The sequence below is a fragment of the Capra hircus genome, chromosome 7, assembly GCF_001704415.2.
Source record: "Capra hircus breed San Clemente chromosome 7, ASM170441v1, whole genome shotgun sequence".
Taxonomy (NCBI): Eukaryota; Metazoa; Chordata; class Mammalia; order Artiodactyla; family Bovidae; genus Capra; species Capra hircus.
The window spans coordinates 83,996,241-84,023,503 of record NC_030814.1 but is presented as its reverse complement, the minus strand read 5'-3'; the positions used below and the strand labels follow the sequence as shown (position 1 = coordinate 84,023,503).

At 40.0% G+C, this 27,263-nt stretch overlaps 1 protein-coding gene across 1 annotated transcript in view; it reads right to left on the bottom strand.

Moving 5' to 3' along the window:
- Nucleotides 1-27,263, bottom strand: part of MEGF10 (multiple EGF like domains 10) — a 184,239-nt gene that overhangs the window by 89,638 nt on the left and 67,338 nt on the right. Inside the window, exon 5 of the mRNA XM_005682686.3 lies at nucleotides 373-465. Coding sequence (XP_005682743.2) covers nucleotides 373-465 — 93 coding nt within the window. The remainder of the gene's footprint in view (nucleotides 1-372; nucleotides 466-27,263) is intronic.

The window sequence follows — 27,263 nt, the reverse complement described above, 5'->3', positions numbered from 1 at the left end:
ATCACCAAGAAAATATGTTAGATATATGAACAAGTAAAAACAGATGTCAGAATACAATAGCTGTGTTACCACAACTGCCTTACTGAATGAAGGAATCTGAATTCTGGATCCTACTCTGGAATATGTATTCACATTCACAGAAGTATTAGAATCAGATTACTGAGATCTCCTGCTTTCCAAGTGTCTTTCTTTATACTCTGTTCATGACAGTCCTATGTATAACACATGTAGAGATTTCAAAGAAGCACTATTTGTGAGCTGGGTTGGGGATCCACACCACATTCTGCACTGGGCTGCAGAGGGAAACCCGTGGAGACAGGGGCTCATACAGCAAAAGCATCCGGAGACAGACAACGGCAGGTGCACACTTACCACTGGAGCAGTTGGTCCCACCCCAGCCAGGCTCACACTGACAGGTGTTTGGAGCAATGCAGCGACCATGGACACATTTATCAGCACAGTGGGCTGTCAGAGAGAAAAATCAATCAAATAAGGAAAGCTGGCACAAGAAAAAAAACCCCAACAACACAGCTGTTTCACATATCAGTCTCAAGTATCGCTTAAAAACAACATGCATGCTTGATAATTTTCTTCATTGCGTTCCTCGGTCCTCTTGCAGTCCTCTGTGTAACCAAACAATTCCCCTTCTTATTTCAATACCTCCAAATAAATGCCTTCATGTCTACTATTTAATTCTACTTCATGCTAAGTTAGAAAAGAAGTTTCAAGGAAAACTGCCTGATCTACTTTTAAAAAAATTATCAGTGACTACCAAATACAGCCTCTTTGTTTCAGCAGACGCATATGTGGCCACACAAACTTACCACCGAGCAAGATCTCAGGACTCCAAGGCAACAGAGGAGACCAAAAGGTATTCCCTTCACATAATACCTGTACTAGAAACAACAGTCAAGTTTCTCTGCTCATGTGTTATTCATAACTACGACCCAGCAGAGCTAGACATCCTTTGTTGAGGAGAATAGTTGAAAAATGTCATGCAGGTCTTTAGGAAATAGTAAATCTCAGTTCCCATTTCGTTACTGCATATTATTGGTATGACCCAACCTGTGAAGATAGGGGATATCATTGCAAACATGAACAGACGGGTAGTCTGATGATTTCCGAAACAAAGCTCAATGGATAGATAGAAGGGGACATTAGAGAGATGCGGTGTTGAACGTCAGTATCACTCACATGGTTAAACCTTCTTTAAAGTATCTGGATATATGAGTAATTGTGAAAACAATTCAGAAGAGTGTGGATTTAAGGTCTTCCAAAATTTTACTTAAGGATGGTATAAGCTGTCCTATGCTTGAGAGATAAGTTTTATTAATTCATTTGTTATTATAAAAATAAAATGGAGCTACTGCCCAATCATAAAATAGCAACAAGCAAAATACACCTGTCTCTTAAGGAAAAAAAGAAAATTATAATATTTTTCAATTTATATTTCCTCAATAAAATGGGAGAAAAATCTTTCTGTGTCATTAAATATCTTTAGTGTGAGTTATATACTGTTGTAAGTCTACATTGTGTATATATTTATTATATATTATATTATTATCAGATATACACACATATATATATGTTGCTGAGCCAAAAGTGATCATCACTTTTAAGGTTTTTATCAAGAAAATTCAGGCATGACGAGATATAAGGAAAAGGCATTTTAGGTGAAGAGAAAGCAAAAGTAAGAGTAGAAGGAAAAAGACATGGAAGTGAGAAGATCTGTCTGGGTACAGTGTTTGGAGCAGTATCTTTGGAAAGAGAGAGAGAGAGATACTTTGAAAATCAAAGTAAAGTATCAGGACTTGATCCTGAGAATTAGTGGAGAATATTCTAAAGAAAGATATAAATTTGTTACAAGAAACCATCAGGTAGGTCGTCTGATGAGGACACTGCAACAGAATAGTGTGATCAAAATTTCAGGAAATAAAAGTTTACGTCCTATTACCAAAATGATTCCTTAATACCCAAGCAATTTGGTGAGGGGTACCAGCCATACGAGCTAGAGATTTTGACACTACAGTTCCAAGGAGTTGCTTGTATGTGTGTGCTCAGTCACTCAGTCGTGTCCAGCTCTTTGCAGCGCCATGGACTGTAGCCCATCAGGCTCGTCTGTCCATGGGATTCTCCAGGCAAGGGTACTGGAGTGGATTGCCATTTCCTTCTCCAGGGGAATCTTCCCCACCCAGGGACTGACCCATGTCTCCTTCTTTGGCAGATGGGTTCTTTACCACTGAGCCACAATTACATATGTAACTATAATTAAAAGCAAAATCTGTCTGTAACATATGAACAACTGCCCTGTAACATGCTGACTTATGCTGCCAGGTTAAGTCGATATGAGCCAATTTTAGGATTCAATGTCTCCTGCCATTTCCATGCACGTTTCATATCGTAGATGGGTCATTCATTCAAAAGGACTTACTATTAGTTCTTTAAATTTTAGGTATGCAAGTACAAGACAGCAAAATGCCATAACTGGAGTATGTAAGGTTCCACAAAATGTCACACAATGCCCAGAGGTGTAATAGGACGTTTAGTAGGATGCAAACTTGTATTTCCTGAAATTCCTCTATACTGTTGCAGTATCTTCATCAGGTGACCTACCTGATGATTTCTTGTAACCAATTTATATCTTTCTTTAGAATGCTGCTGCTGCTGCTAAGTCGCTTCAGTCATGTCTGACTCTGTGCGACCCCATAGACGCCAGCCCATGAGGCTCCCTCGTCCCTGGGATTGTCCAGGCAAGAACACTGGAGTGGGTTGCCATTTCCTTCTCCAATGCATGAAAGTGAAAAGTGAAAGTGAAGTCGCTCAGTCGTGTCCGACTCTTAGCGACCCCACGGACTGCAGCCCACCAGGCTCCCCCGTCCATGGGATTTTCCAGGCAAGAGTGCTGGAGTGGGGTGCTATTGCCTTCTCCGTTCTTTAGAATATTCCCCAGTAATCCTCAGAATAAAGTCCTGATACCTTAAACTTTGATTTTCAAAGTATCTTTCTCTCTTTCTAAAGATATTGCTCCAAACACTGCACCCAGACAGATCTCACTTCCACTTATTTTTCTTTCTACTCTTGCTTTTGCTTTCTCTTCACCTAAAATGTCTTTTCCTTATATCTCTTCATGCCTGAATTTTCTTGATAAAAACCTTAAAAGTGATGATCACTTTTGGCTCAACAATATATATGGGTGTGTATCTTATAATAATATAATATATAATTTTCCCTTATTGTGCAGGGGATGGTCTGGATCCTGAATCACACTGTTACATGGTAGCATGTACACCCAGGACACTCACATCTTACAGAGGATGCTGGCACCCTTTGTAAACATGCAAATTTGACAGTGTTTGGTGCAACTTGGCTAACGGAGTGATGACATCTATGTTTGCAACATATTTTTAGTGATCAGTCTTCAGACATCCAATTTCCAATTTCTCCTCCTTCAAGATAGTAAATCTACTTAAAATTCTGTTTCCACTTTCAAGTTTGAGAAGTTTTAAAAATTAGATACTATTTCTCTTTAATATGAAACCAGAGTTTTCTGTTACTGTGTATTTAAAAGAAAACACAGAAATTGTATATACTGGTAGATGAAAAGACGTACCATTCATATTCTCAATTTCAATATTTATGTCATTTAAAATATTCTTGTTCTCATCCGTTAATTTTATACTAAGCAAATGTTACAAATGTTAACTTATAAGGTAAATTGATATTAATAAAACACAACTTGGTCTTTATATCTTAGGCATCTACATATAATTTCATTTGATCAAAAAATCAGTTCCACCACTTGAAACTTGGAAAATCTCTAGGTACCCAGGTCATTGGATTGGATGACAGTAACCTGGGGGTTTAAATCTACGAAGAGCATGTGGCCAGGAGAGGAGGAGTTTGGGGGGGGTATTCAATGGGCAAGCCTCGATTTGCTCCTCTCCCTTTTTCCTCTCTCATTTTTTTCATTCCTTATCTTCCTTCATGCCTTCTTTTACTGCACATTTTTCTCTCCTCCAAACTGTCTTTGATATGCACAGCCATGATCCAGACTATAAACTAAACTGTGGTTTTAGGTGCAGTTTAGCTCTTCGCCCCTGGGTGACACCAAAAAATTTTGCACTGTACCCACCTGAATCAACCAGAAAGAAAGGACTAAGCAAACCAGTCTAGAACCTTTTCTCTAACATATTACTAAAATGGGTAAAAAAATGCATGGTAAGTTAAACCTGGGTATGAAAAGGTTAGGGATCAGAATTGCGTATGCTTGGATACCAATTGATTGTTCTTTTTTGCTCTTGTTTTGTTGATTCCAAGGAAGGATACTAAGTGAATTTCTACATGTAAACCTCAAAGAAGATCTGCTTCAAAATGCTTTGAGATTGCTGAATACTCATACAAATGCTCTCGTGTTTGATTCCTGATGATACACCCTTTGTATTTTATGAAACGAACACCAAGAAGATTAGTCAATTGTAATAGATGAAAAAACTCCTATGATGGTAATTTTAAAATCTAGTTGTTGTTTTTTTTTTTAATGAAAACCTTGAAATAACATTTGGCTAAAGTCTAAAGAAAAATATCAGTAGATAGCAGAAAACAAATTAGACTGCAAATTAATTAGGAATTGGAAGGCACAATCTGCTTTCCTAACGATTTTTTTTTCCCTTCATTAAAGCTAGAGTCAAAGGAATCACCTCAAGGCATTGAAGCCTAAAGTCAAATAATGATCTAAATAATGAAATATATTGTTGGTACAGATCCTCAAAGGAAAGAACACAAAATTCTACTGCTATGTAGCGCAGAATCCACATGGCATTAGACTGCAGCGCAAGCATCATCTCTGTTCCATGCCCTGTCCCATAGCTCGGGACTCCCCACACCCAGCAACATTTCTCATCAAGAACCCACAGACCAGCGAGAGCAAAGGGAGACAATGGAGGAGATGACAGCAAGCTAGAAAACTTTATGTCCTCTGATGCACCAATCCTCCAAGTTGCAGGAAAATGACCATAGCATCTGTGGTGATAAACAGACTCTCCCTCTAGGAAACTGGTTGAGCTAGACCCCTACCCTAGTTTCATCTTTCCTCTTTCAGCCTCAAATGCCACCTACTCTGGGTGCTGAGCTTTCAGGACTAACAACCTCCAAGTGAGGAACCATGGTGAGTTAAAAGACATGAATTTGTCATATAGAAAATTCCAAGGTCAGCTGGAAAAGAAGACAGGGAACAGCGGTCACTTGTAGCAAATGCTCAACAGCTTAAATTTCAAGAAGCACAAAAGAACCATCCTAAGTATGGCTTTCTCATTCATGGGAAACTGTCATTTTATTCCCTATTGTATTACTATTTTTTAAATATTTCTTTCTTTATTTTTGCCTGTGCTGGGTCTTCATTGCTGACTTTTCTCTAGTTGCAGAGAACAAGGAATACTCTCTAGTTGCTGTACGTGGGCTTCTCATTGAGGTGGCTTCTCCTATTGCAGAACATGGGCTCTTGGGCTCTTGGGCACTTGGGCTTCAGTAGCTGGGACACGTGGGCTCAGTAGCTGCAGTTTCCAGGCTCTGGAGCACAGCCTCAATAGTTGTGCCACAGGGGCTTAGTTGCTCTGTAGTATGTGGCATCTTCTCAGATCAGGGATCGAACCTGAGACCCTTGCATTGGCAGGCAAATTCTTGACCACTGAGCCACCAGGGGAGCCCTATTCTTATTTTCAGAAGTGCAATTAATAACAGGAAAATGCTAACAAAGACAGTCTACTCTACCCAATATGATTCTTTTTCACATCTCTCTTTAAGAAAATGGTGAAGAATCACATTCTGAGTTTTCAATCATCTTTTAGACACTGATGTAAGCTGAATCTGTGGAGCCATTTGGTACACCACTGTGGACACATCAAGTTGCCAGGGGCAGGCAAGGCATCCTCTCCCTCAAGAACTGGGGGGCAAGACACACTGATGAGAAAAACACGCTCTATCTTTGAAGTGAAAGCTGTGGACAGCCTGTCTGCCTGATGGACAGGTGAGGACTGACCTCATGACCCTGGAATCTTCTCTAATGAGGATCCTGTTTCAGCCTTAGTTCCTAAATCCATTTAAATCCCATCACCAGTTACATGGCTCTCATTCCTTTCACTTGTAAATACTTGCTTTTAATACTGGGAGCCACTAACTACACTCAATAGTTTTCTTTTCTGCCATAAACATTTCCCCTTGGATTTACACCTAAGCTATGGCAGAAAGGTGGAAGTAAGAGCAGACAGACTAGAGACACCTTTAAACCAGTGGCATCATTAAACAGAATGCCTACTGTGTCTCAAAAGGATATATTATAATCAATGCATTTAAGTTCATTTGAAAAATGCTTCCATGACCATCTCTTGAAAATAACTGTCCACTAGAAACACACCAGATGGTCAATACCAAAATCTGATTGATTAAACTCTTTGCAGCCAAAGATGGAGAAGCTCTATACAGTAGGCAAAAACAAGACCAGGAGCTGACTGTGGCTCAGATCATGAATTCCTTATTGCCAAATTCAGACTCAAATTGAAGAAAGTAGGGAAAACCACTAGACCATCCAGGTATGACCTAAATCAAATCCCTTATGATCATACAGTGGATGTCACAAATAGATTGAAGGGATTAGGCCTGATAGACAGAGTGCCTGAAGAACTATGGATGGAGGTTCCTGACTGTACAGGAGAGAGGGATCAAGACCATCCCCAAGAAAAAAGAAATGCAAAAAGGCAAAATGGTTGTCTGAGGAGGCCTTACAAATAGCTGAGAAAAGAAGAGAAGCCAAAAGCAAAGGAGAAAAGGAAATATATACCCATTTGAATGTAGAGTTTCAAAGAATAGCAAGGAGAGATAAGAAAGCCTTCCTCAGTGATAAATGCAAAGAAATAGAGGAAAACAATAAAATGGGAAAGATGAGATCTCTTCAAGAGAATTAGAGATACCAAGGGAACATTTCATGCAAAGATGGGCTTGATAAAGGACAGAAATGGTATGGACCTAATAAAAGCAGAAGATATTAAGAAGAGGTGGCAAGAATACACAGAAGAACTGTACAAAAAAGATCTTCATGACCCAGACTATCACGACGGTGTGATTACTCACCTAGAGCCAGACATCCTGGAATGTGAAGTCAAGTGGGCCTTAGAAAGCATCACTACGAACAAAGCTAGTGAAGGTGATGGAATTCCAGTTGACCTCTTTCAAATCCTAAAAGATGATGCTGTGAAAGTGCTGCACTCAATATGCCAGCAAATTTGGAAAACTAAGCGATGGCCACAGGACTGGACAAGATCAGTTTTCATTCCAATCCCAAAGAAAGGCAATGCCAAAGAATGTTCAAACTATCCCAAAATTGCACTCATCTCACATGCTAGCAAAGTAATGCTCAAAATTCTCCAAGCCAGGCTTCAACAGTACGTGAACCGTGAAGTTCCAGATGTTCAAGCTGGATTTAGAAAAGGCAGAAGAACCAGAGATCAAATTGCCAACATCTGTTGGATCATCGAAAAAGTAAGAGAATTCCAGAAAAACATTTACTTCTGCTTTACTGACTACACCAAAGCCTTTGACTGTGTGGATCACAACAAACTGTGGAAAATTCTTAGAGATGGGAATACCAGACCACCTAACCTGTCTCCTGAGAAATCTGTATGCAGGTCAAGAAGCAACCGTTAGAACTGGACATGGAACAACAGACTGGTTCCAAATCGGGAAAGGAGTAAGTCAAGGCTGTATACTGTCACCCTGCTTATTTAACTTACATGCAGAGTACATCATGTGAAACGCTGGGCTGGATGAAGCACAAGCTGGAATCAACATTACTGGGAGAAATATCACTAACCTCAGATATGCAGATGACACCACCTTTCAGGTAGAACGCAAAGAAGAACTAAAGAGCCTCTTGATGAAAGTGAAAAAGGAAAGTGAAAAAGTTGGCTTAAAACTCAACATTCAGAAAACGAAGATCATGGCATCCAGTCCCATCACTTTATGGCAAATAGATGGGGAAACAATGGAAACAGTGACAGACTTTATTTTCTTGGGCTCCAAAATCACTGCAGATGGTGTCTGCAAACATGAAATTAAAAGATGCTTGCTCCTTGGAAGAAAAGCTATGACCAACCTAGGCAACATATTAAAAAGCAGAGACATTACTTTACCAACAAAAGTCCATCTAGTCAAAGTTATAGTATTTCCAGTAGTCAAGTATGGATGTGAGAGTTGGACTATAAAGAAAGCTAAGCACTGAAGAATTGATGCCTTTGAACTGTGGTGTTGGAGACAACTCTTGAGAGTCCCTTGGACTGCAAGGAGATCCAACCAGTCAATCCTAAAGGAAATTAGTCCTCAATATTCATTGGAAGGACTGATGCTGTAGCTGAAACTCCAATACCTTGGCCACCTGATGCGAAGAACTGACCTATTGGAAAAGACCCTGATGTTGGGAAGGATTGAAGGTGGGAGGAGAAGGGGATGACAGAGGATGAGATGGTTTGATGGCATCACCAACTCAATGGACATGAGTTTGAGTAAGCTCTGGGAGTTAGTTGATGATGGACAGGGAAGCCTGGCATGCTGCAGTCCATGTGTTGCAGAGTCGGACACAACTCAGCCACTGAACTGAGAAACACACACCTTCCAGCTAATCCATCTTTCCTGAGACGTCCATCTTTCCTGAGAAGTCTATCTTGGTGCCATCAATAAAAAGTGACAAACCTTGTTTTGCTCATTTTTTTTTTATTCTGAATTGCTACAGAGGAATATAGATTTTTTTAGAGTTAAAGGTGCCTTTACTAAACACCATTACCACATTCTTCAGATAAGAAAACTGGGACATGGAAAATGGAATGATTTTCCTAATATTTGCAGTGACATTAGAGGCAACAAGAGTGACCCCAGGTGTCTGAATCTCAGTTGACCAAAATGTCTGATGAGTTTTGATGGGAGTGGGGAAGCAGGAAAGAAAGGATGAGAGCAGCTTCACTGGGTCAGATACTAGGGCAGGTATGCTAGATGGCTGCAAGTCAGGAGTTAGAAGATTCAGATGAGAAAAACAGAGAAAGTAGAGAATTGACTTCTAAGATAAATTTTATCCACTCCATATTTTTGTTTGTGGCCAATTATATGCAATGTCTTTATAAAAGTCAAATTGTTGCTACAGTGTTCACTACAGAGAGGAATCATTTTGTTTTCATATTTGCAAACATTACATTGCAGCCTGCCTTCTTGTGTTTTTTTATGAAAAGGAATGGATTCCCTTCTCCTTCAATTCAAGGATGTTACTGAGGTAGCAGGCGCATTCCTGGACACTACTATGGACACAAAAATGGCAGACCAGGAGCTCTTAGTCTGCAAAGGAAGTCAAATATAGGCTCCCCAAACCCAAGAAATGCAGAGTGGAATGCAGGTGTAATACAGGGAAAGAATCTGACTGCAATGCAGGAGATTCCTGGGTTGTGAAGATCCCCTGGAGAAGGAAATGGCAACCCATTCTAGTATTCTTGTCCTGAGAATCCCTTGGACAGAGGAGCCTGGTGGGCTACAGTCCATGGGGTGCTAAAGAGTCAGACACAAATGAGCAATTAACAATACCCTACTACATGAACAAACACTGTGAAGCATATTCAATGTTTCCATTTATATGTAATCCAAATAGGCAAATCTATAGAGACAGAAAGTATATCAGTTGTTGACTAGGGCTGGGAGGGACTAAGTGTGAACGTGGAGTGATGGCTAATGGGTACAGGGTTTTACTGAGGAAATAAAAATATTCTAAAATTGATTGTGTCCTGGTTGTACAACTCTGTAAAGATGCTAAAACCCACTAAATTATTAATGGCTGAATACTATGGTATTGAACTACATCTCAAAAAAGTCATCATAAAAATATTGAAGAGAGCAATTAATTCCACCTGGAGTGAGAACAAGGAGAGTCGCAGGAAAGCGAGAATATCTGATCTGGGGAAGCGGGCACCTCTGGAATAAAGATGCAGGAAAGAGAAGCCAACAGCAGCCGCCTCAGACTCCATTATCTTTTCATCTCACCCTCAAAGATACATAACGCACTGCATAGGGCAAGGGGGTCTCACCCCACAGCCACCACAAGTTCATATACGTGACATGCACTGATGGCTGATCAGTCATGGAGAGTGAGAAAACACAGGGAGTCTAGAAAGTTGAAGTTAGTAAAGGTATTTTTTAAAATCCACACCTAAACTTCCTTCCCTTCCATTATTGATAGAGCTTTCATGACAGAGCTGGAAGGACAAGTACAAAGAACAATTACTGCCAATGTCTTTGGCAGACATCTTTAATTGTATATCTAATGTATAGTCTTCTTTCTACCTTAATTAACAGAATACCACTGTCACCAAGGACAATGACATGACCAGCAATAAACCACATTCCCCGCCCTCTTTCTGGATTGAAGTGTAGAGGGATAGGCTCAATGGTAAGTGCAATTTCCCATCTCTTTCTTCTTCTTGATGCCCAGTATGTGGACAAAAAGGCTGAATCTGAAAATGCCATCAGGCAACCTTGAGGGAGGGACTTCCCAGGTGGTGCAGTGGTAAAGAATCCACCTGCCAATATAGGAGACACAAGAGATACAGGTTCAATCCTTGGGTTGGGAAGATCTCCTACATTAGGAAGTGGCAACCCACTCCAGTATTCTCACCTGGAAAACTTCACAGAGAAACCTGGCGGGTTACAGTCCATGGGGTCACAAAGACTTGGACATGACTGAGCATGCGCGCGCGCACACACACACACACACACACACACACACACAAAACACTGAGGGAAGGGCCTAGGGAATCCTGGAACTCTTTGCTCTAAATTTCTTGCATGGATGAACAAATGCCATAAACCACTAACTTCCAGACATTTTATTACATAAAAAATAAAAAATTCCTCAGTAAATGTTTCCATTTTTCAACTATCTATTTATTGCAGCCAAACATGATTCCTAACATACACTGGCCCTTTGGAAGATTTTTCAGATCAGTCAGTTCCTGAGTTTTAAAAAAACTCTATAAGAGCAGAAAATAAGTATCTCAAAAATATCCCAAAAACGCTTGGCAAAATCCAACATCCATTTCTGAAAAAAAATTCTCTACAACTGAGATTACTTAAAAAAAAAAAGAAAAAGAGCTTCCTTGACCTAAAGGGGCAAATATGAAAAACCTATCACTAAGATTAGACTAAACAGTAAAAGAATGACACATGACCCCTTCGATTAGGAACAAGGCAAGGGTGTCTGCTCCTGTAATTGCTATTCAGCGAGGTTCTAGCAAGGTAATAATGCAAGAAAACAGAAGTATCAATAAAAGATTGGGAAGGAAGAAGTAAAACTGTCTTTGCTTACAGATTATTGAAATATATGTATGTATGCAGAAAATCTAACGGAAATCTACTCAAAAAAAAGGTACTAAAATAATAATATAAAAAACTTAATTATATCTCCATATACAAGGGAGAAACAATCAGCAATGGAAATTTTAAAAGCCATTTATAATAACACCAAAAATATGAAAAATTTAGGGATAAATCTGACCAAGGACGTGAAAGACATATACACTAATAACTAACAACACTGCTGACAGAAATTAAGTAAGCTACCAAGCAAAGTGACCTATTTGACATTTACAGAACACCTCACCCAACAACCACAGAATATACGGATATTCTCTCCAAATGTACACCCGTGGCAGATTCGTGTTGATGTATGGCAAAACCAATACAGTATTGTAAAGTAAAAAATAAATAAAATGAAATTAAAAAATAGAAAAAAATAAAGAAAAAAAATAGAGACATTACTTACAAATCAGATGACTCACTACTGTTTAGATTAATTTTCTCACAAATAGATCGACAGATTCAATGCAATATCACTTAAAATCCGAACAGTTTCTTTGGTTGAAATTGACAAGCTGATTTTAAAATTCATATGTAAATACAAAGGACCTACAATAGCCAAAACAACTCAGAAAAGATAAAGACTAATACTATTTGATTTAAAGACTCAAAAACTACAGTAATTAAGCCAGTGTGATATTGATGTGTGTGCTTAGTCACTCAGTTGTGTCCAACTCTTTGTGACCCTTTGGACTGTAGCCCGCCAAGCTCCCTCTGTCCATGGGATTTTTCAGACAAAGAAACTAGAGTAGGTTGCCATTTCCTCCTCCAATATTGATGTATATTTATAGACAAACAGATCAAGGGAACAGAAGATAGTCAAACAATCCACACATACATGGACAGTTATCCTTTGACAGGGGCACAAAGATAATTCAGTGAAGAAAGAATAGTCTTCTCAATGATATTGGAAAATGTGGATATCTATGTGCAAATAAATAAACATGGATATATAACTTTGCTGCTACTGCTACTGCTGCTAAGTCGCTTCAGTCGTGTCTGACTCTGTGTGACCCCAGAGACGGCAGCCCACCAGGCTCCCCCGTCCCTGGGATTCTCTAGGCAAGGACACTGGAGTGGGTTGTCATTTCCTTCTCCAATGCATGGAAGTGAAAAGTGAAAGTGAAGTCGCTCAGTCGTGTCCGACTCTTTGCAACCGCATGGACTGCAGCCTACCAGGCTCCTCCGTCCATGGGATTTTCCAGGCAAGAGTACTGGAGTGGGGTGCCATTGCCTTCTCTGATATAACTTTGTACCACATACAAATATTAACTCAAAGTGAATCATACATCTAAATATAAAACTTAAAAGTATATAGCCTCTAGAAAAAAACGTAGGAAAAAACCTTTGTGACCTTGAATTGGGCAAAGACTTCTTAGATGTGGTACCAAAAGTACAATTTGCAAAGAACAAATTAATAAATTTATCCATCAAAACTAAAAAACTCTGCTCTTCAAAAAATATCATTAAGAGATTGAAAAGATGAGTCACAGAAGGGAAGAAATATTTATTTAAAAACTAGCTGATAAAGAACTTGTATTCAGAATATACCAAAAAATACTAAAGACAAACAGCTCAATTACAAATAAATAGACAAAAGATTTCCTCACTTCACCAAATAATATGTATTAACAGTACATATGTCTTGAAAAGATGTTCAGTATCACTAGGCACCAAAATAGTGTGAATTAAAACTACAATAAAATAATACTACATATCCACTCAAATGACTGAAATGAGAAAGACTGACTGTACCAAGGATTGGAGAAATTAGAACTCTCATTACATTGCTAGTTGACCTACTCTGGAAATTTTATTCAGTTTCTTACATTGCTTATGGACATTTGTATTATTTTCAGCTTTTGGTTACTACAGACAAAACATCTCTACACTGTGTACAAAGACTGTACCAAATGATTCAGCCATCCTACACCAAGGTATTACCCAAAAGAAATGAAGGCATATATCCGTACCAAGAGTTTCACACAAATTCTCAGAGAAACTTTACTTGTAATTTCCAAAACCCAGAAACAATCCAAGTGTCCATAAATAGATGAAAGAATAAATAAATTATGGTATATCTATATAACAGAATACTACTCAGCACTAAAAAGAAATAACTCAATAATATATCTGACAATACGGATAAATCCCAAAGTGATCATGCTCTGTGAAAGAGACCAGAAGCAAAAAAGAACATACTGTGATTGCATGTTAATATAAAGCTCTAGAAAATGCAAACCAACCTAGAGTGACTGCAGGTAGACCGGTGGTTGCCTGAGGGTGGGCGGGGGGCGGGGGGTGCAGGTAGGAATGGCTGGGAGGGATTACAAAGGGACATGAGCAAATATTTATGCATGATGAACAAGTTCACTATCGTGACTGATGTGATCTCATGATTATAGACATATGTCAGTACCTATCAACTCATACCCTTAAGTATGTGCAGTTTATTTTAGGACAATTTTACCTCAGTAAAGCTCTTCTTAAAAAAGGAAAGGTAGAATGTGAGAAGAACTTCCAGAGAGGGGCAAAGAGACCTCTCTCTATACAAATCAGTCAGTTCAGTTCAGCTCAGTCGCTCAGTCGTGTCCGACTCTTTGCGACCCCATGAATAGCAGCACGCCAGGCCTCCCTGTCCATCACCAACTCCCAGAGTTCACTCAGACTCACGTTTATTGAGTCCGTGATGCCATCCAGCCATCTCATCCTCTGTCATCCCCGTCTCCTCCCGCCTCCAATCCCTCCCAGCATCAAGGTCTTTTCCAGTGAGTCAACTCTTCGCATGAGGTGGCCAAACTACTGGAGCTTCAGCTTTAGCATCATTCCTTCCAAAGAAATCCCAGGGCTGATCTCCTTTAGAATGGACTGGTTGGATCTCCTTGCAGTCCAAGGGACTCTCAAGAGTCTTCTCCAACCCCACAGTTCAAAAGCATCAATTCTTCAGCACTCAGCTTTCTTCACAGTCCAACTCTCATATCCATACATGACCACAGGAAAAACTATAGCCTTGTCTAGACAGACCTTAGTCAGCAAAGCAATGTCTCTACCTTTGAATATACTATCTAGGTTGGTCATAACTTTTCTTCCAAGGAGTAAGTGTCTTTTAATTTCATGGCTGCAGTCACCATCTGCAGTGATTTTGGAGCCCCAACAAATGAAGTCTGACACTGTTTCCACTATTTCCCCATCTATTTCCCATGAAGTGATGGGACCGGATGCCATGATCTTCGTTTCCTGAATGTTGAGCTCGAAGCCAACTTTTTCACTCTCCTCTTTCACTTTCATCAAGAGGCTTTTTAGTTCCTCTTCACTTTCTGCCATAAGGCTGGTGTCATCTGCATATCTGAGGTGATTGATATTTCTCCCGGCAATCTTGATTCCAGCTTGTGTTTCTTCCAGTCTAGCGTTTCTCATGATGTACTCTGCATAGAAGTTAAATAAGCAGGGTGACAATATACAGCCTTGACGTACTCCTTTTCCTATTTGGAACCAGTCTGTTGTTCCATGTCCAGTTCTAACTGTTGCTTCTTGACCTGCATACAGATTTCTCAAGAGGCAGGTCAGGTGGTCTGGTATTCCCATCTCTTTCAGAATTTTCCACAGTTTATTGTGATCCACACAGTCAAAGGCTTTGGCATAGTCAAGAAAGCAGAAATAGATGTTTTTCTGGAACTCTCTTGCTTTCTCCATGATCCAGCAGATGTTGGCAATTTGATCTCTGGTTCCTCTGCCTTTTCTAAAACCAGCTTGAACATCAGGGATTTCACGGTTCATGTATTGCTGAAGCCTGGCTTGGAGAATTTTGAGCATTACTTTACTAGCATCTGAGCTAACACTAAAACACTATAAACATACTTTGCAATTTCAGTAAGTGTGGTCATAGGAGAGTGGGCTCTCCAAATGTTTATGAAGATATTTGTTTTAGAGCCTCCCAACACATATTTATTTTGGGAAATGCCGATATGACAAACTCACAATGCAATGTTCTACACTAAGCTTCTCTACAAAGTAAATGACATATACAAGGGAAACAATGCAATTGACTATTGTAATGGATCCCACACAAGGGATTGTAATGCCATCTGTGGAGCACATAATCCTATTCATTTATTTAAAAATGGAAAGTTTTCAGCTTAATTCCACACATACACAGGCATTAGCTCTTCTGGCCACAACTCCCACATTGTGTCTCTTTAAGTTAAATCAGATTTGAATAATATAAGTAACATGATCCTAATGGACCAGAGTTTCAAAAAGTTAACAAGTGCTGAAATAAACTCTAATTCTCCTAAGTACAAATTCCTAACAAATCAGCGTACAAACTGGTTTGATGACACAACTGCAAACCGATTCAATTTGGGAAGGATTTCAGAATCATCAGGAGACAGTTGAGAGAAGAAATCAGAAGGAAGATACCTTCATTTGCGATAAATTATTTTCCTTCCTGTCTGGTCATGCTTGTATCTACTGGGAAAGCATGGTGATTCTGTGGGAACTGCCACACCAGGCTCTTCTGTTTTTAGAATGGCATTCCTCTTGGTCTGACCACTTTCTACGGAGCCATGGAATTCTGTGACAAATATGCCTTCCCACAGCATGCTTTGCACCCCCATGACATCTCTCTGTCTGCCCTACTTCATTGCACTGATACTTGTTTCCAGATACTTTGCTTCTGGCTCTCCAACAAGTTTGAATTACATGTTAATAATAAACTCCAGCTCCAGGGAAAGTGAAGAGGGCAGTGATGGTCACAGTGGCCACTTTTCCCATTCAGTGTCTTTCCTCCTTGGTGATGGCCCCTGGACATTTCCTTCTGGACTCTGGTGCCCTCATGTCCTTTATGCTCTCCTTCTCTGTCAGTGCTAACTTGAGAATAAATGGAGTTCTCATAGCCAAGAATCAATGACTAATTATAACAACTAAGGTTATTTCCCTTGTCAGGGACATTTGCATTTCACTATGGAAGCCTTAAGCCAAATGTCTATATTAAGTGGCAGAAGTTCTTCAGGAAAGGGAGGATCAAACATCTAAAAGAAAGCTGGCAGCAGGATCATTGTTATAGAAGGGCTCATAAAAACCAGGGAACACAAACTCAAATGCCTGCAGGAGCCAGGGGGATCAATGAAAAGAATAAGTAGGTCAGTTAAGGCCTGGAAAATCCAGAGAGCATGTGCTCATTTAAAATGGAGCAGCTCCAGGGGGGTCAAAAGGTACAAACTTCCAGGTATAAAATAAAAATAAGTCATGGGAACGTAATGTACAGGATGGTAACTATACTTAATAATCCTGTATAGCATATCTGAAAGTTGCTAAGAGAAAAGACCATAAAAATCCTCATCACAAGACAAAACCATTTGTAACTATGTGTGGTGACAAGCATTAACTAGCCCTACTGTGGGCTAAGTGGACCAAACAAAACATGAGTATGTGTCAAACCATTTATCCTGCTAGTTTGTCACCTCCAACAGAGAGTACTGGCCTGCTTTATACACACATCGGTGATGGTCTTAAAATGTTCAGAATAAAGAGCCATAAAGCTCTTTGACAGACTGTGTTTTAAACTTATCCATCCTTTTCTCTTAATTTTAGTATTTACTCTTGTACTAACTGCAAATCTATGATTTATACAGCCATTTCAAGTTAATATCAAAATCAGCTTCATACACAGAAGCAGATAACTCATTGACAACTTCACTTTTGGTAAACAACCATTTGCCATGAAATAGCTCTATTAATAATAATAATAATAATGCTGTACCAATTGATGAAGATAGTAATAGGTGTATTGTCTCTACAATGATGAAAGGAAGGAAGTGTCTGCTATACCCTGTCATGACTCAACTAAAATTTCTCTTTCTTGAGTTGTTTAAACAGACATTATCACTGTCTTTAGGGGACATTACAGAGTGACATAGCCAACATGCCTGAAAAATACATCTATCATGGTATTCCCCTTCAAGAACAATGATTTAGCACTCACCCACAGACAAAAAAGCCTTCATGAGAGCTATGGGATCCAACACCATATACCAAGGGACCCAGAAGCAGTCTCACCTAACCACGCATCAAGTAATGGACATACAGAGCTGTTCCCAGCTGTGGACACTGAGTGGCCTGTGAACTCTCCAGTCCATCTTGGCTATGGTCTAGGAACCCCAAAAGAACAATGTATTAGACAATAACACCTGGATGAGATAGCCTTTGAGAAGCACCAGGTGTCCAGAGGAGAAGCTCTAGCACATCAATGGAGAAAAAAAAAAAAAAAAGATATATCAGTTTGGACACACTGGAGAGGGTAAGAGGAATGGTTAGACTTTATGCACACCACCCCTCCCAGAGCACATGTTGAGAGAGTCCTTCTCATCCTGTGATTTCTCATGTGGGGGCAAGCTAGTGCATATGAATGAGTGGAGCTTCCCCCCAGCTGTGTAGGACTTTGTCAAAGAAGCCTCTTTCTCTCTTACTATGCTCAAGAGTATGGAGTTGTGAGCTACATGACCAAGGGGAGAGAAGAAGACTGGGAAAAAAGCAGAAAGAAATCTCAGAGGGCATTAAAGAAACGTGGATCCAACTATGCATGTCACAGGGTCTATCAAGAAGCCCACCCATGTGCCAAAGCGGATGTTGAGCCTGTGGATACCCCCCAATTGGTCCACGGGCATTCCCAGTAGTCTGTGTACCTCAACCAACACCACCCCCTACTATTTATCCAGCTTTCTGTGCAAGCTGCCAACACAGCTTCAACATCAGTCCTTCCAGTGAATATTCAGGACTGATTTCCTTTAGGATGGACTGGTTGGATCTCCTTGCAGTCCAAGGGACTCTTAAGAGTCTTCTCCAACATCACAGTTCAAAAGCATCAATTCTTCAGCGTTCAGCTTTCTTTATAGTCCAACTCTCACATCCATACATGACTACTGGAAAAACCATAGCTTTGACTTGATGGACCTTTGTTGGCAAAGTAATGTCTCTGCTTTTTAATATGCTGTAGCGTGGTCATAGTTTTTCTTCCAAGGAGGAAGTGTCTTTTAAATTCATGGCTGCAGTCACCATCTGCAGTGATTTTGGAGCCCAAGAAAATAAACTCTGTTACTGTTTCCATTGTTTCCCCATTTATTGATCAGTTCCCCATCTATTCCCCATCTACTGATCAGTGATCAATGCAAAGAAATAGAGGAAAACAATAGAATGGGAAAGACTAGAGATCTCTTCAAGAAAATTAGAGATACTAAAGGAACACTTCATGCAAAGATGGGCACAATAAAGGACAAAAATGGTATGGACCTAACAGAAGCAGAAGATATTAAGAAGAGGTGGCAAGAATACACAGAACTACACAAAAGATGTTCATGACCCAGATAACCACGATGGCATATCAATAGAAGGTTTCAGAAAGTCTCAGAATCCCCAGCAGAGCTGACAGAAGACATTTTATCTACCAAAATCACTAAGGGAAGACTGAGGAGGTGACTGCTACTGCAAAAGGGAAAACAGAAACAGAACATTAAATATCAAGAAGACATGACATCACCAAAGAAGCATAATAATCCTCTGGTAACCAACATCAAAGACATGGAGGCCTGAGATTTACCTAATAAAGAATTCAAAACAGCTTTTTAAAAAGAAGCTCAGTAAACTACAAGAAAACATGGAAAGACAATTCAATAAGATCAGGATAAATACACAAATAAGAAGCTTAATAAAGCAATGGAAATCATAAAGAAAGAACCTAACAAATTCTGGATCTGAAGAATATAATGAATGAAGTGAAACAATACAGTAGAGAGCATCAACAAAGGAATTTATCAAACAGAAAACAGAATCTATGAAAAGGAAGACAGACATTTTAATAGCATCCCGTCAGAGGAGAACAAAGAAAAAAAGAATAAAAAGGAGTTAAGAAAGCCTAGTTATCTATAGCGTACCATAAAGGGAATCAACAGCAAATCATGAAAGAAAAGAAAGTGAAAAGGAAGCAGAAAGCTTATTTAAATAAATAATGGCTGAGAACGTCCTAAGTGTAGGAGAGGTTTGGATGTTTAAGTACATGAACCTCATAAGTCACCAAACAAATTTAACTTAAAGAGATCTTCTTTAAGTCACATTATTTTAAAACTGTCAAAAATTTAAGACAAAGAGGAATCTTAAAAGCAGCAGGAGAAAATAAGCTTGTAACTTACAAAGGAGCCCTCATAAAACTGTGGGCTGTTTCCTCAGTAGAAAGCTTAAAAGCCTGGAGATAAAGATGTATTCAAAGATTCAAAAGACAAAAAACAGTAAGCAAGAATACTCTATCCAGCAGTTGTTCCTCAAAATGCAGGAGAAATAGAAAACACTCCCAGAGAAACAAAAGCTGAAGGAGTTCATCACCATCATAACTTCCTTTAAGAAATTCTAAAAAGCTTTCTAAGTCTGTGAGTCTCTGTTTTTTTAGTAAGTTCATTAGTTTCATTTCTTTTTAGATTCCACATTTAAGGAGGTCATATGATATTTCTCTCCAATACAAAATAAAATGTTTCAAGTTTGGGGGGAAAATGCTAAAAAGAGTTCTTTGAGCTGAAATAAAGGGATGCTGATTACTGACATTAAAATATGAAGATATATAACATGCTGGTAAAGGCAAATATAAGTCAAATTTAGAATACTCTGATACAAACAGGATACATGCACTCCCAATTCAGTATGGCACCCCACTCCAGTACTCTTGCCTGGAAAATCCCATGGATGGAGGGTTCTGGTAGGCTGCAGTCCATGAGGTCGCTAAGAGTCGGACACGACTGAGCGACTTCAATTTCAATTCAATAATTCACATAAGATATGGAAATAAACAAAATGCCCACCAATGGATGCCTAAAAGAAATGAAAACATTCCTAGAAACATACCAACTTCCAAGACCAAGTCAAGAAGTAGATAATCAGAGCAGACCAACTACTAGTAATGAATCTGAATCAGCAACTAAAAATCTTTCGACAAACAAAGTCCAGCACTGGACAGTTTCACATGATAATATAACCAAACATATAAAGAGTTAATACCTATCCTTCTCAAACTCTGCTAAAACTCCCAAACTCATTCTACGAGGCCGTCACTTGTTCGTCAGTTGTTAAGTCATGTCTGACTCTTTGCAGCCCCAAGGGCTGCAGCAACCAGACTCCCCTGTCCTTCACTATTTCCTGGAGTTTGCTCAGATTCATGTCCATTGAGTCAATGATGCCATCTAATCATACCTTGTTACCAAAACCAGACAGAGACTCTCAAAAAAAAAAAAAAAAAAGGCCAATATTTCTGATGAATAAATATACAAAATTCCCCAACAAAATATTAGCAAACTGAATTCAATAATATATAAAAAGGTCATACACTAAAACAGATATATGAAAAGGTGCTTGTCATCACAATTATCAGGAAAATGCAAATCAAAACCACAAGGAGGTTTCACCTTACCTCACACCTGTTAGAATGGCTATCATCAAAAAACGAGATAACAAGTGTCCGTAAGGATATAGAGAAAATGGAACACTTTTGCACTATTAGCGGGAATGAAAAATGATATGGTCACTATGGAAAATAGTATGTAGGCTACTGAAAAAATAAAAGAATTGAACTTCCATATGATTCAGCAATCCTATTTCTGGGTACATATACAAAGAAATAAAATCAGTATCTCAAAGAGACATCTGCACTACTCTATTTAATGCACGAGCGTTCATCATAGCCAAGATGTGAAAACAACCCAAATTTCCTTTGGCTGATGAGTGGATAAAAATGTGAGATCATATAATATGTGTGTATATATGTGTGTGTACATATACATGCATATTCAAGCAACTATTGCTTATTCATAAAAAAGAAGGAAATTCTGCCACTTGTGACATGGATGGCCCTGAAGGCATTATTCTAAGTGAAGTAAGTCAGACAGAGAAACAGAAATACTGTATGATATCATTTATATGTGGAATCTGACAAAGATAGACTAATGGAGAGTAGAATGGTTTCCAGGGGGTGGGAGTGAGAGAAATGGGGAGATGTTTGTCCAAGGGCACAAACTTTGAGTTGTAAGATGAATAATTTCATGGGAGCTAATGTACAGCAGAATGATTATAGATAACAACATTACACTGCTGCTGCTGCTGCTAAGTTGCTTCAGTCATATCCAACTCTGTGCAACCCCAGAGACGGCAGCCCACCAGGCTCCCCCATCCCTGGGATTCTCCAGGCAAGAGTACTGGAGTGGGTTGCCATTTCCTTCTCCAGTGCATGAAAGTGAAAAGTGAACGTGAAGTCGCTCAGTCGTGTCCAACTCTTAGCGACCCTATGGACTGCAGCCCACCAGGCTCCTCCGTCCATTGGATTTTCCAGGCAAGAGTACTGGAGTGGGGTGCCATTGCCTTCTCCAACATTATACTACATACTTAAAAGCTGTTAAGAGAGTAAATTTTAAATATTCTCACCACAAAAAATACAATGGTAATTATGTTAGATGAAGGAGGCATTAACTAACCCTTTTATGGTAATCATTTTGCAATATGTAAGTCTATCAAATCATCACACTGTATACCTTAAACTTACACAATGATATTTGTCAATAATATCTCAATAAGGTTGAAGAAAACAAGAAAATAAACATCTAAAGAGTTTCTGATAGAGTTCAGTTCAGTTCAGTCACTCAGTTGTGTCTGACTCTGCAACCCCATGAATCACAGCACACCAGGCCTCCCTGTCCATCACCAACTCCCGGAGCTCACTCAAACTCATGTCTGTCAAGTCAGTGATGCCATCCAGCCATCTTTTCCTCCGTTGTCCCCTTCTCCTCCTGCCCCCAATCCCTCCAGCATCAAAGTCTTTTCCAATGAGTCAATTCTTCGCATGAGGTGGCCAACATAATGCAGTTTCCGCTTTAGCATCAGTCCTTCCAAAGAACACCCAGGACTGATCTCCTTTAGAATGGACTGGTTGGATCTCCTTGCAGTCCAAGGGACTCTCAAAGAGTCTTCTCCAACACCACAGTTCAAAAGCATCAATTCTTCGGCACTCAGCTTTCTTCACAGTCCAACTTTCACATCCATACATGACCATTGGAAAAACCATAGCCTTGACTAGATGGACATTTGTTGGCAAAGCAATGTCTCTGCTTTTTAATATTCTATCTAGGTTGGTCATAACTTTCCTTCCAAGGAGTAAGCATCTTTTAATTTCATGGCTGTAATCACCATCTGCAGTGATTTTGGAGCCCCAAAAAATAAAGTCTGACACTGTTTCCACTGTTTCCCCATCTATTTCCCACGAAGTGATGGGACCAGATGCCATGATCTTCGTTTTCTGAATGTTGAGCTTGAAGCCAACTTTTTCACTCTCCTCTTTCACTTTCATCAAGAGGCTTTTTAGTTCCTCTTCACTTTCTGCCATAAGGGTGGTGTCATCTGCATATCTGAGGTTAGTGATATTTCTACCAGCAATCTTGATTCCAGCTTGTGCTTCTTCCAGCCCAGTGTTTCTCATGATGTACTCTGCATAGAAGTTAAATAAGCAGGGTGACAATATACAGCCTTGACGTACTCCTTTTCTTATTTGGAACCAGTCTGTTGTTTCAGGTCTAGTTCTAACTGTTGCTTCCTGACCTGCATATAGGTTTCTCAAGAGGCAGGTCAGGTGGTCTGGTTCCCATCTCTTTGGAATCAGTCTGTTGTTCCATGTCCAGTTAAATATTTATAATTACCAGTCTAAGGTTATATAAAAGCAAACCAAAGGCCTTACAGCATCATTTCCCAAATAAGTAGACTCTAGAAACTATCAGTTCCATTGTGTTCTTAGAAGAAATAGAAAAGAGGGGTGGAGGGGTAGGGAATTTCATGGTCAAGTAAGTTTGAGACATGCCTTTACTTCAACAAAAATTTAAAAGCCAAATTTAAATTTTTGAGAAAGGCAATCTAGGAAAAGGCATTTTCCAATTTTACTGGCTAAATGCAACTGTGAATTCTACAAAAAGAGTACTCAGTAGCTCACCCCAGGGCCATGCAATTATGCATAATGCCCAGGGGGTCCAAGTCTCTGGACTTCTCTGGATCAACAGATGGATTTCATCTGAGGTAGCACATTTCTTTTTCTATCCCTTGATTACATGCTAAGTTCAATCAACTGATTCAGTTGTGTTTTAAAGCTTGGGGCTTCCCTGGTGGCTCAGTGGAAAAGAATCCACCTGCCAATGCAGGAGATGCGAGTTCGATCCATGGATCAGCAAGATCACCTAGAGAAGAGAAGAGCAACCCACTCCAATATTCTTGTCTGGGAAATCCCATGGACAGAGGAGCCTAGAGGGCTATGGTCCATGGGATCGCGGCATTGAACACGACTTAGCACCTAAAACAAACAACAAAATGAAAGTTTAAACCTCAGTTTGAGTGGCATATCTGTAGACTTGCCATATAGCCTTTGCTTCTCCAATGAGCCCAGCTGGTCAGGGAGGCCCACCTTCACACCATGCTGCCCTCTGCGACCTAACTAAGACGGCTGCTTTTCTATGTGGTGGTTCTCTTGGAACTCTAGATAATTTCCTTTCAATCTTTGTAAGAATTACTCATCAAGGAAAAAAAGGGAAAAACTACACCTGGAACTTGGGCTATTGCTATAGCTTCAGGAAAGAAGACTGGCTTCCCCGGTGGCTCAGTGGGAAAGAATCTGCATGCGATGCAGGAGACTGGGTTTGATCCCTGGGTCAGGAAAATCGCCTGGAGAAGGAAATGGCAACCTACTCCAGCATTCTTGCCTGGAGAATCCCATGGACACAGGAGCTTGGTGGGCTGCAGTCCATGGGGTCACAAAGAGTCGGACACAACTGAGCAACTACATTTCCAAGCTTGTGTAAGATTATCTCCTGGAAGAGGCAATGGCACCAGTATTCTTACCTGGAGAATCCCATGGACAGAGCAGCCTGGCAGCCTACAGTCCACAGAGTCACAATGAGTTGGACATGACTGAGCAACTGAGTACCCAGACCAGGAAAGATCAGTACCCACAGAGCATTGCCTGTATCAATCTCTCCCTTTAGCATCTGTGTATGTGGTTGGAGGGATGTACTAAGTTTACCACTGGATTAATTGTGAAAGTGCTGACAGCAGCTATCCCAGACGAAAAAATGCAAGTTCATCATCACCTGGTCATGTCAATATTTTGTGGTTGGTAACTTAGATCAAAATATAATTTTCCCCTTACTTTTAAATTAGTTTTCTCTAAAAAGTTATAGTGCAATAAAAAAATTGCTTCTCAGTTCTCAGCATTTATATTAGCTATTATTTATCCCCATAAGGAGACTGCATACATGGTTGGAACTGTAAAAATTCTCCCTGTCTGCAAAGACTGAAATAGCAGAAACTAATTTTCTAGAGATAAGGTAAAGCTTTCCATTGTTTTCCTTTGGCCCTGTCTCCGTGGGACTCTAAAGTCGAACTTTCTTAAGGAAAAAACAGGCAGAAGGCAAGATTTCCATCTGTTTAGATGGAGGCTAAACATAGAAGTTTTATTATCATTATTAAATTCAGGGTTTCTATCTATAAAATCCTAAGTAATCAGCATGAATTACAAGCAATAAAACAAAAAAGGTTTCCTGCATTGTTTATCAGATTTCCAACTTCACTACTATCAGAAACCAAAGACCTAAATCAGAAAACATAAGTTAGGTTCTAATAGATGTGTGGGAAAACTGGAATTTCTGCTGGTTCAGTATGCGGACAAAGAATCTTTCCCAGTATTTACTGGTACATTCCTCTGAACCAAGTCGGGCTCCATGGCAACAGAAGGCAGGGTCCCTATGGAAACATGAAAAAATCCACTGCTAGTGGCAGAAAGGGCATCACGGGTAGGTGTACTTAGGAACATACCATCTGGTTTCACTGTCAGTTCAGGGTCTCTTTGGATAGCTTAACAGGATTGTCTCACTTTTATCTGTACTCAAAAGGATCTGCTTAAGAGAGTCTACACACCAAGGTTGTTTGGAAATATTTGACAAGATCACAACTTTATTATTAAACAAGCCTGTGAGTGTGAGAGTCAAACAAATCAGGAACAGAAAGCTCTGATTGTCTTCAACTTCAGAGAGATGCTCCTTCTCCCCTAAATACTCACCATGTTCCCTGAATGCTCCAGAAAAGCACTGCTCACCCCAAAACAGTCCTCTGCCAAAGGCTGAATCTTCACAGCCCCAAACAAGGCTTTTGCCCTGTACTCTAGCTCTTCTCATCCAGAAAAATCTGAGTCCAAAACTTTTCAGCAGCAATAGATCAAAATGACATGAAGCCAGGACAAAAAATTAAATGTGTCCCTCCATCATCTCCCTTGGACAGCAAAGAGATCAAACCAGTCAATCTGAAAGCACATCAACCCTGAATATTTATTGGAAGGACTGATACTACAGCTGAAGCTCCAAAACTCTGGCCACCTGATATGAAGAGCCAACTCATTGGAAAAGACCCTCATGCTGGGAAAGATTGAGGGCAAGAGAAGAAGTGGGTGACAGAGGATGAGATGTTTGAATGGCATCACTGACTCAATGGACATGTCTTTGAGCAAACTCAAGGAGATAGTGAAGGACAGGCAGGTCAGACATGCTGCAGTTCACAGGGTTGCAAAGAGTTTGGCATGAGCAACTGAACAACAATAGCAACTCCATCATCTCCAGGTGAGGGAAACAAGAATCCACAGGGAAGTTCTTTCCAAAATCCTTGCCCACTCGGCCAGTTCCCCAAGCCTATGTTTCCCCTCCAGTGGCTGAGAGTGGGGCAAAGTGTAGCCATTGAAAATGTTTTTCCATTCCTTAAACAAAATTGCTGACAATATTATCCTGAGTTAGCTTGCCAAATGTTCCAGCTCACAAAGAGGAAATCCATTCTTCCTGGAGACAAGGGCAGGAATAGTACACATAACTTCCCAGTTAGTTGGAGAAGGTATAACATGAACCTATGACCAGGTGCATAATTCAGGAACCTCAACTGATGATATCTCCATGACTTAAGAGGTGCAAAATGTCATAGGAGGCCAGAAAGAGTCTAACACAGGGATGGCAAACGTGGGGCACTCGGGCCACCCAATGACCATGACAGAAGTCATTAATGAGTCACTCTGCTCTCCCTCTTAGCACAGACATGGTCTCATGATGCTCTCACTCTCACGGTCTCACTCTCTTCTAAACAAGATGTTCCAGGTAGTAACTCCTAAGAGATATTACCCTCTCCCCGCAAAGGGAAACTTTTTGTTAATTCCAGTTCAATATAACATAACATTCCAATATAAAAGACACAGGAAGAAATCTATGCTGCTGCTGCTAAGTCACTTCAGTCGTGTCCAACTTGTAGCAAACAGCCTAACTGGGCCCCCTGAAGAGCCACCTGTATGGCATATCTGTCTCCTGGAAGGAAAACAGTCCTGGGTAAGTGAGCTGCAGATGTCTTTAAGCTCTTAACCCCAAATTTCAGTTTACAACCCACTGCTTACTGAAACATGACATTCAAGCAAGAGTCAAGCTCATTTGCAGGAATTATTTATTACATAAACACAGACCAGAGTTCTAGCTCCTTCTTTGCCTCCAGCCAGTTCAGTTTTTTCACAAAACTGGCCAAGTGAAAAATCAGCTGTGAATATTCATTCAGTGCTATGGTAATCAATTGTCACACTGCTCTCTGCTAAGCACAGGAAATCATATACAGTTCAGTGTGTGGGAGTGAAGCCTTCTTATTTATGGTTCCAAAGTTCTCTTACTGAGTGCAAAGACAGCCAGGGCACATCCATGGGAACTAGTCCTCTACCACCAGGGCTGGCCTACAAGACAACAGGG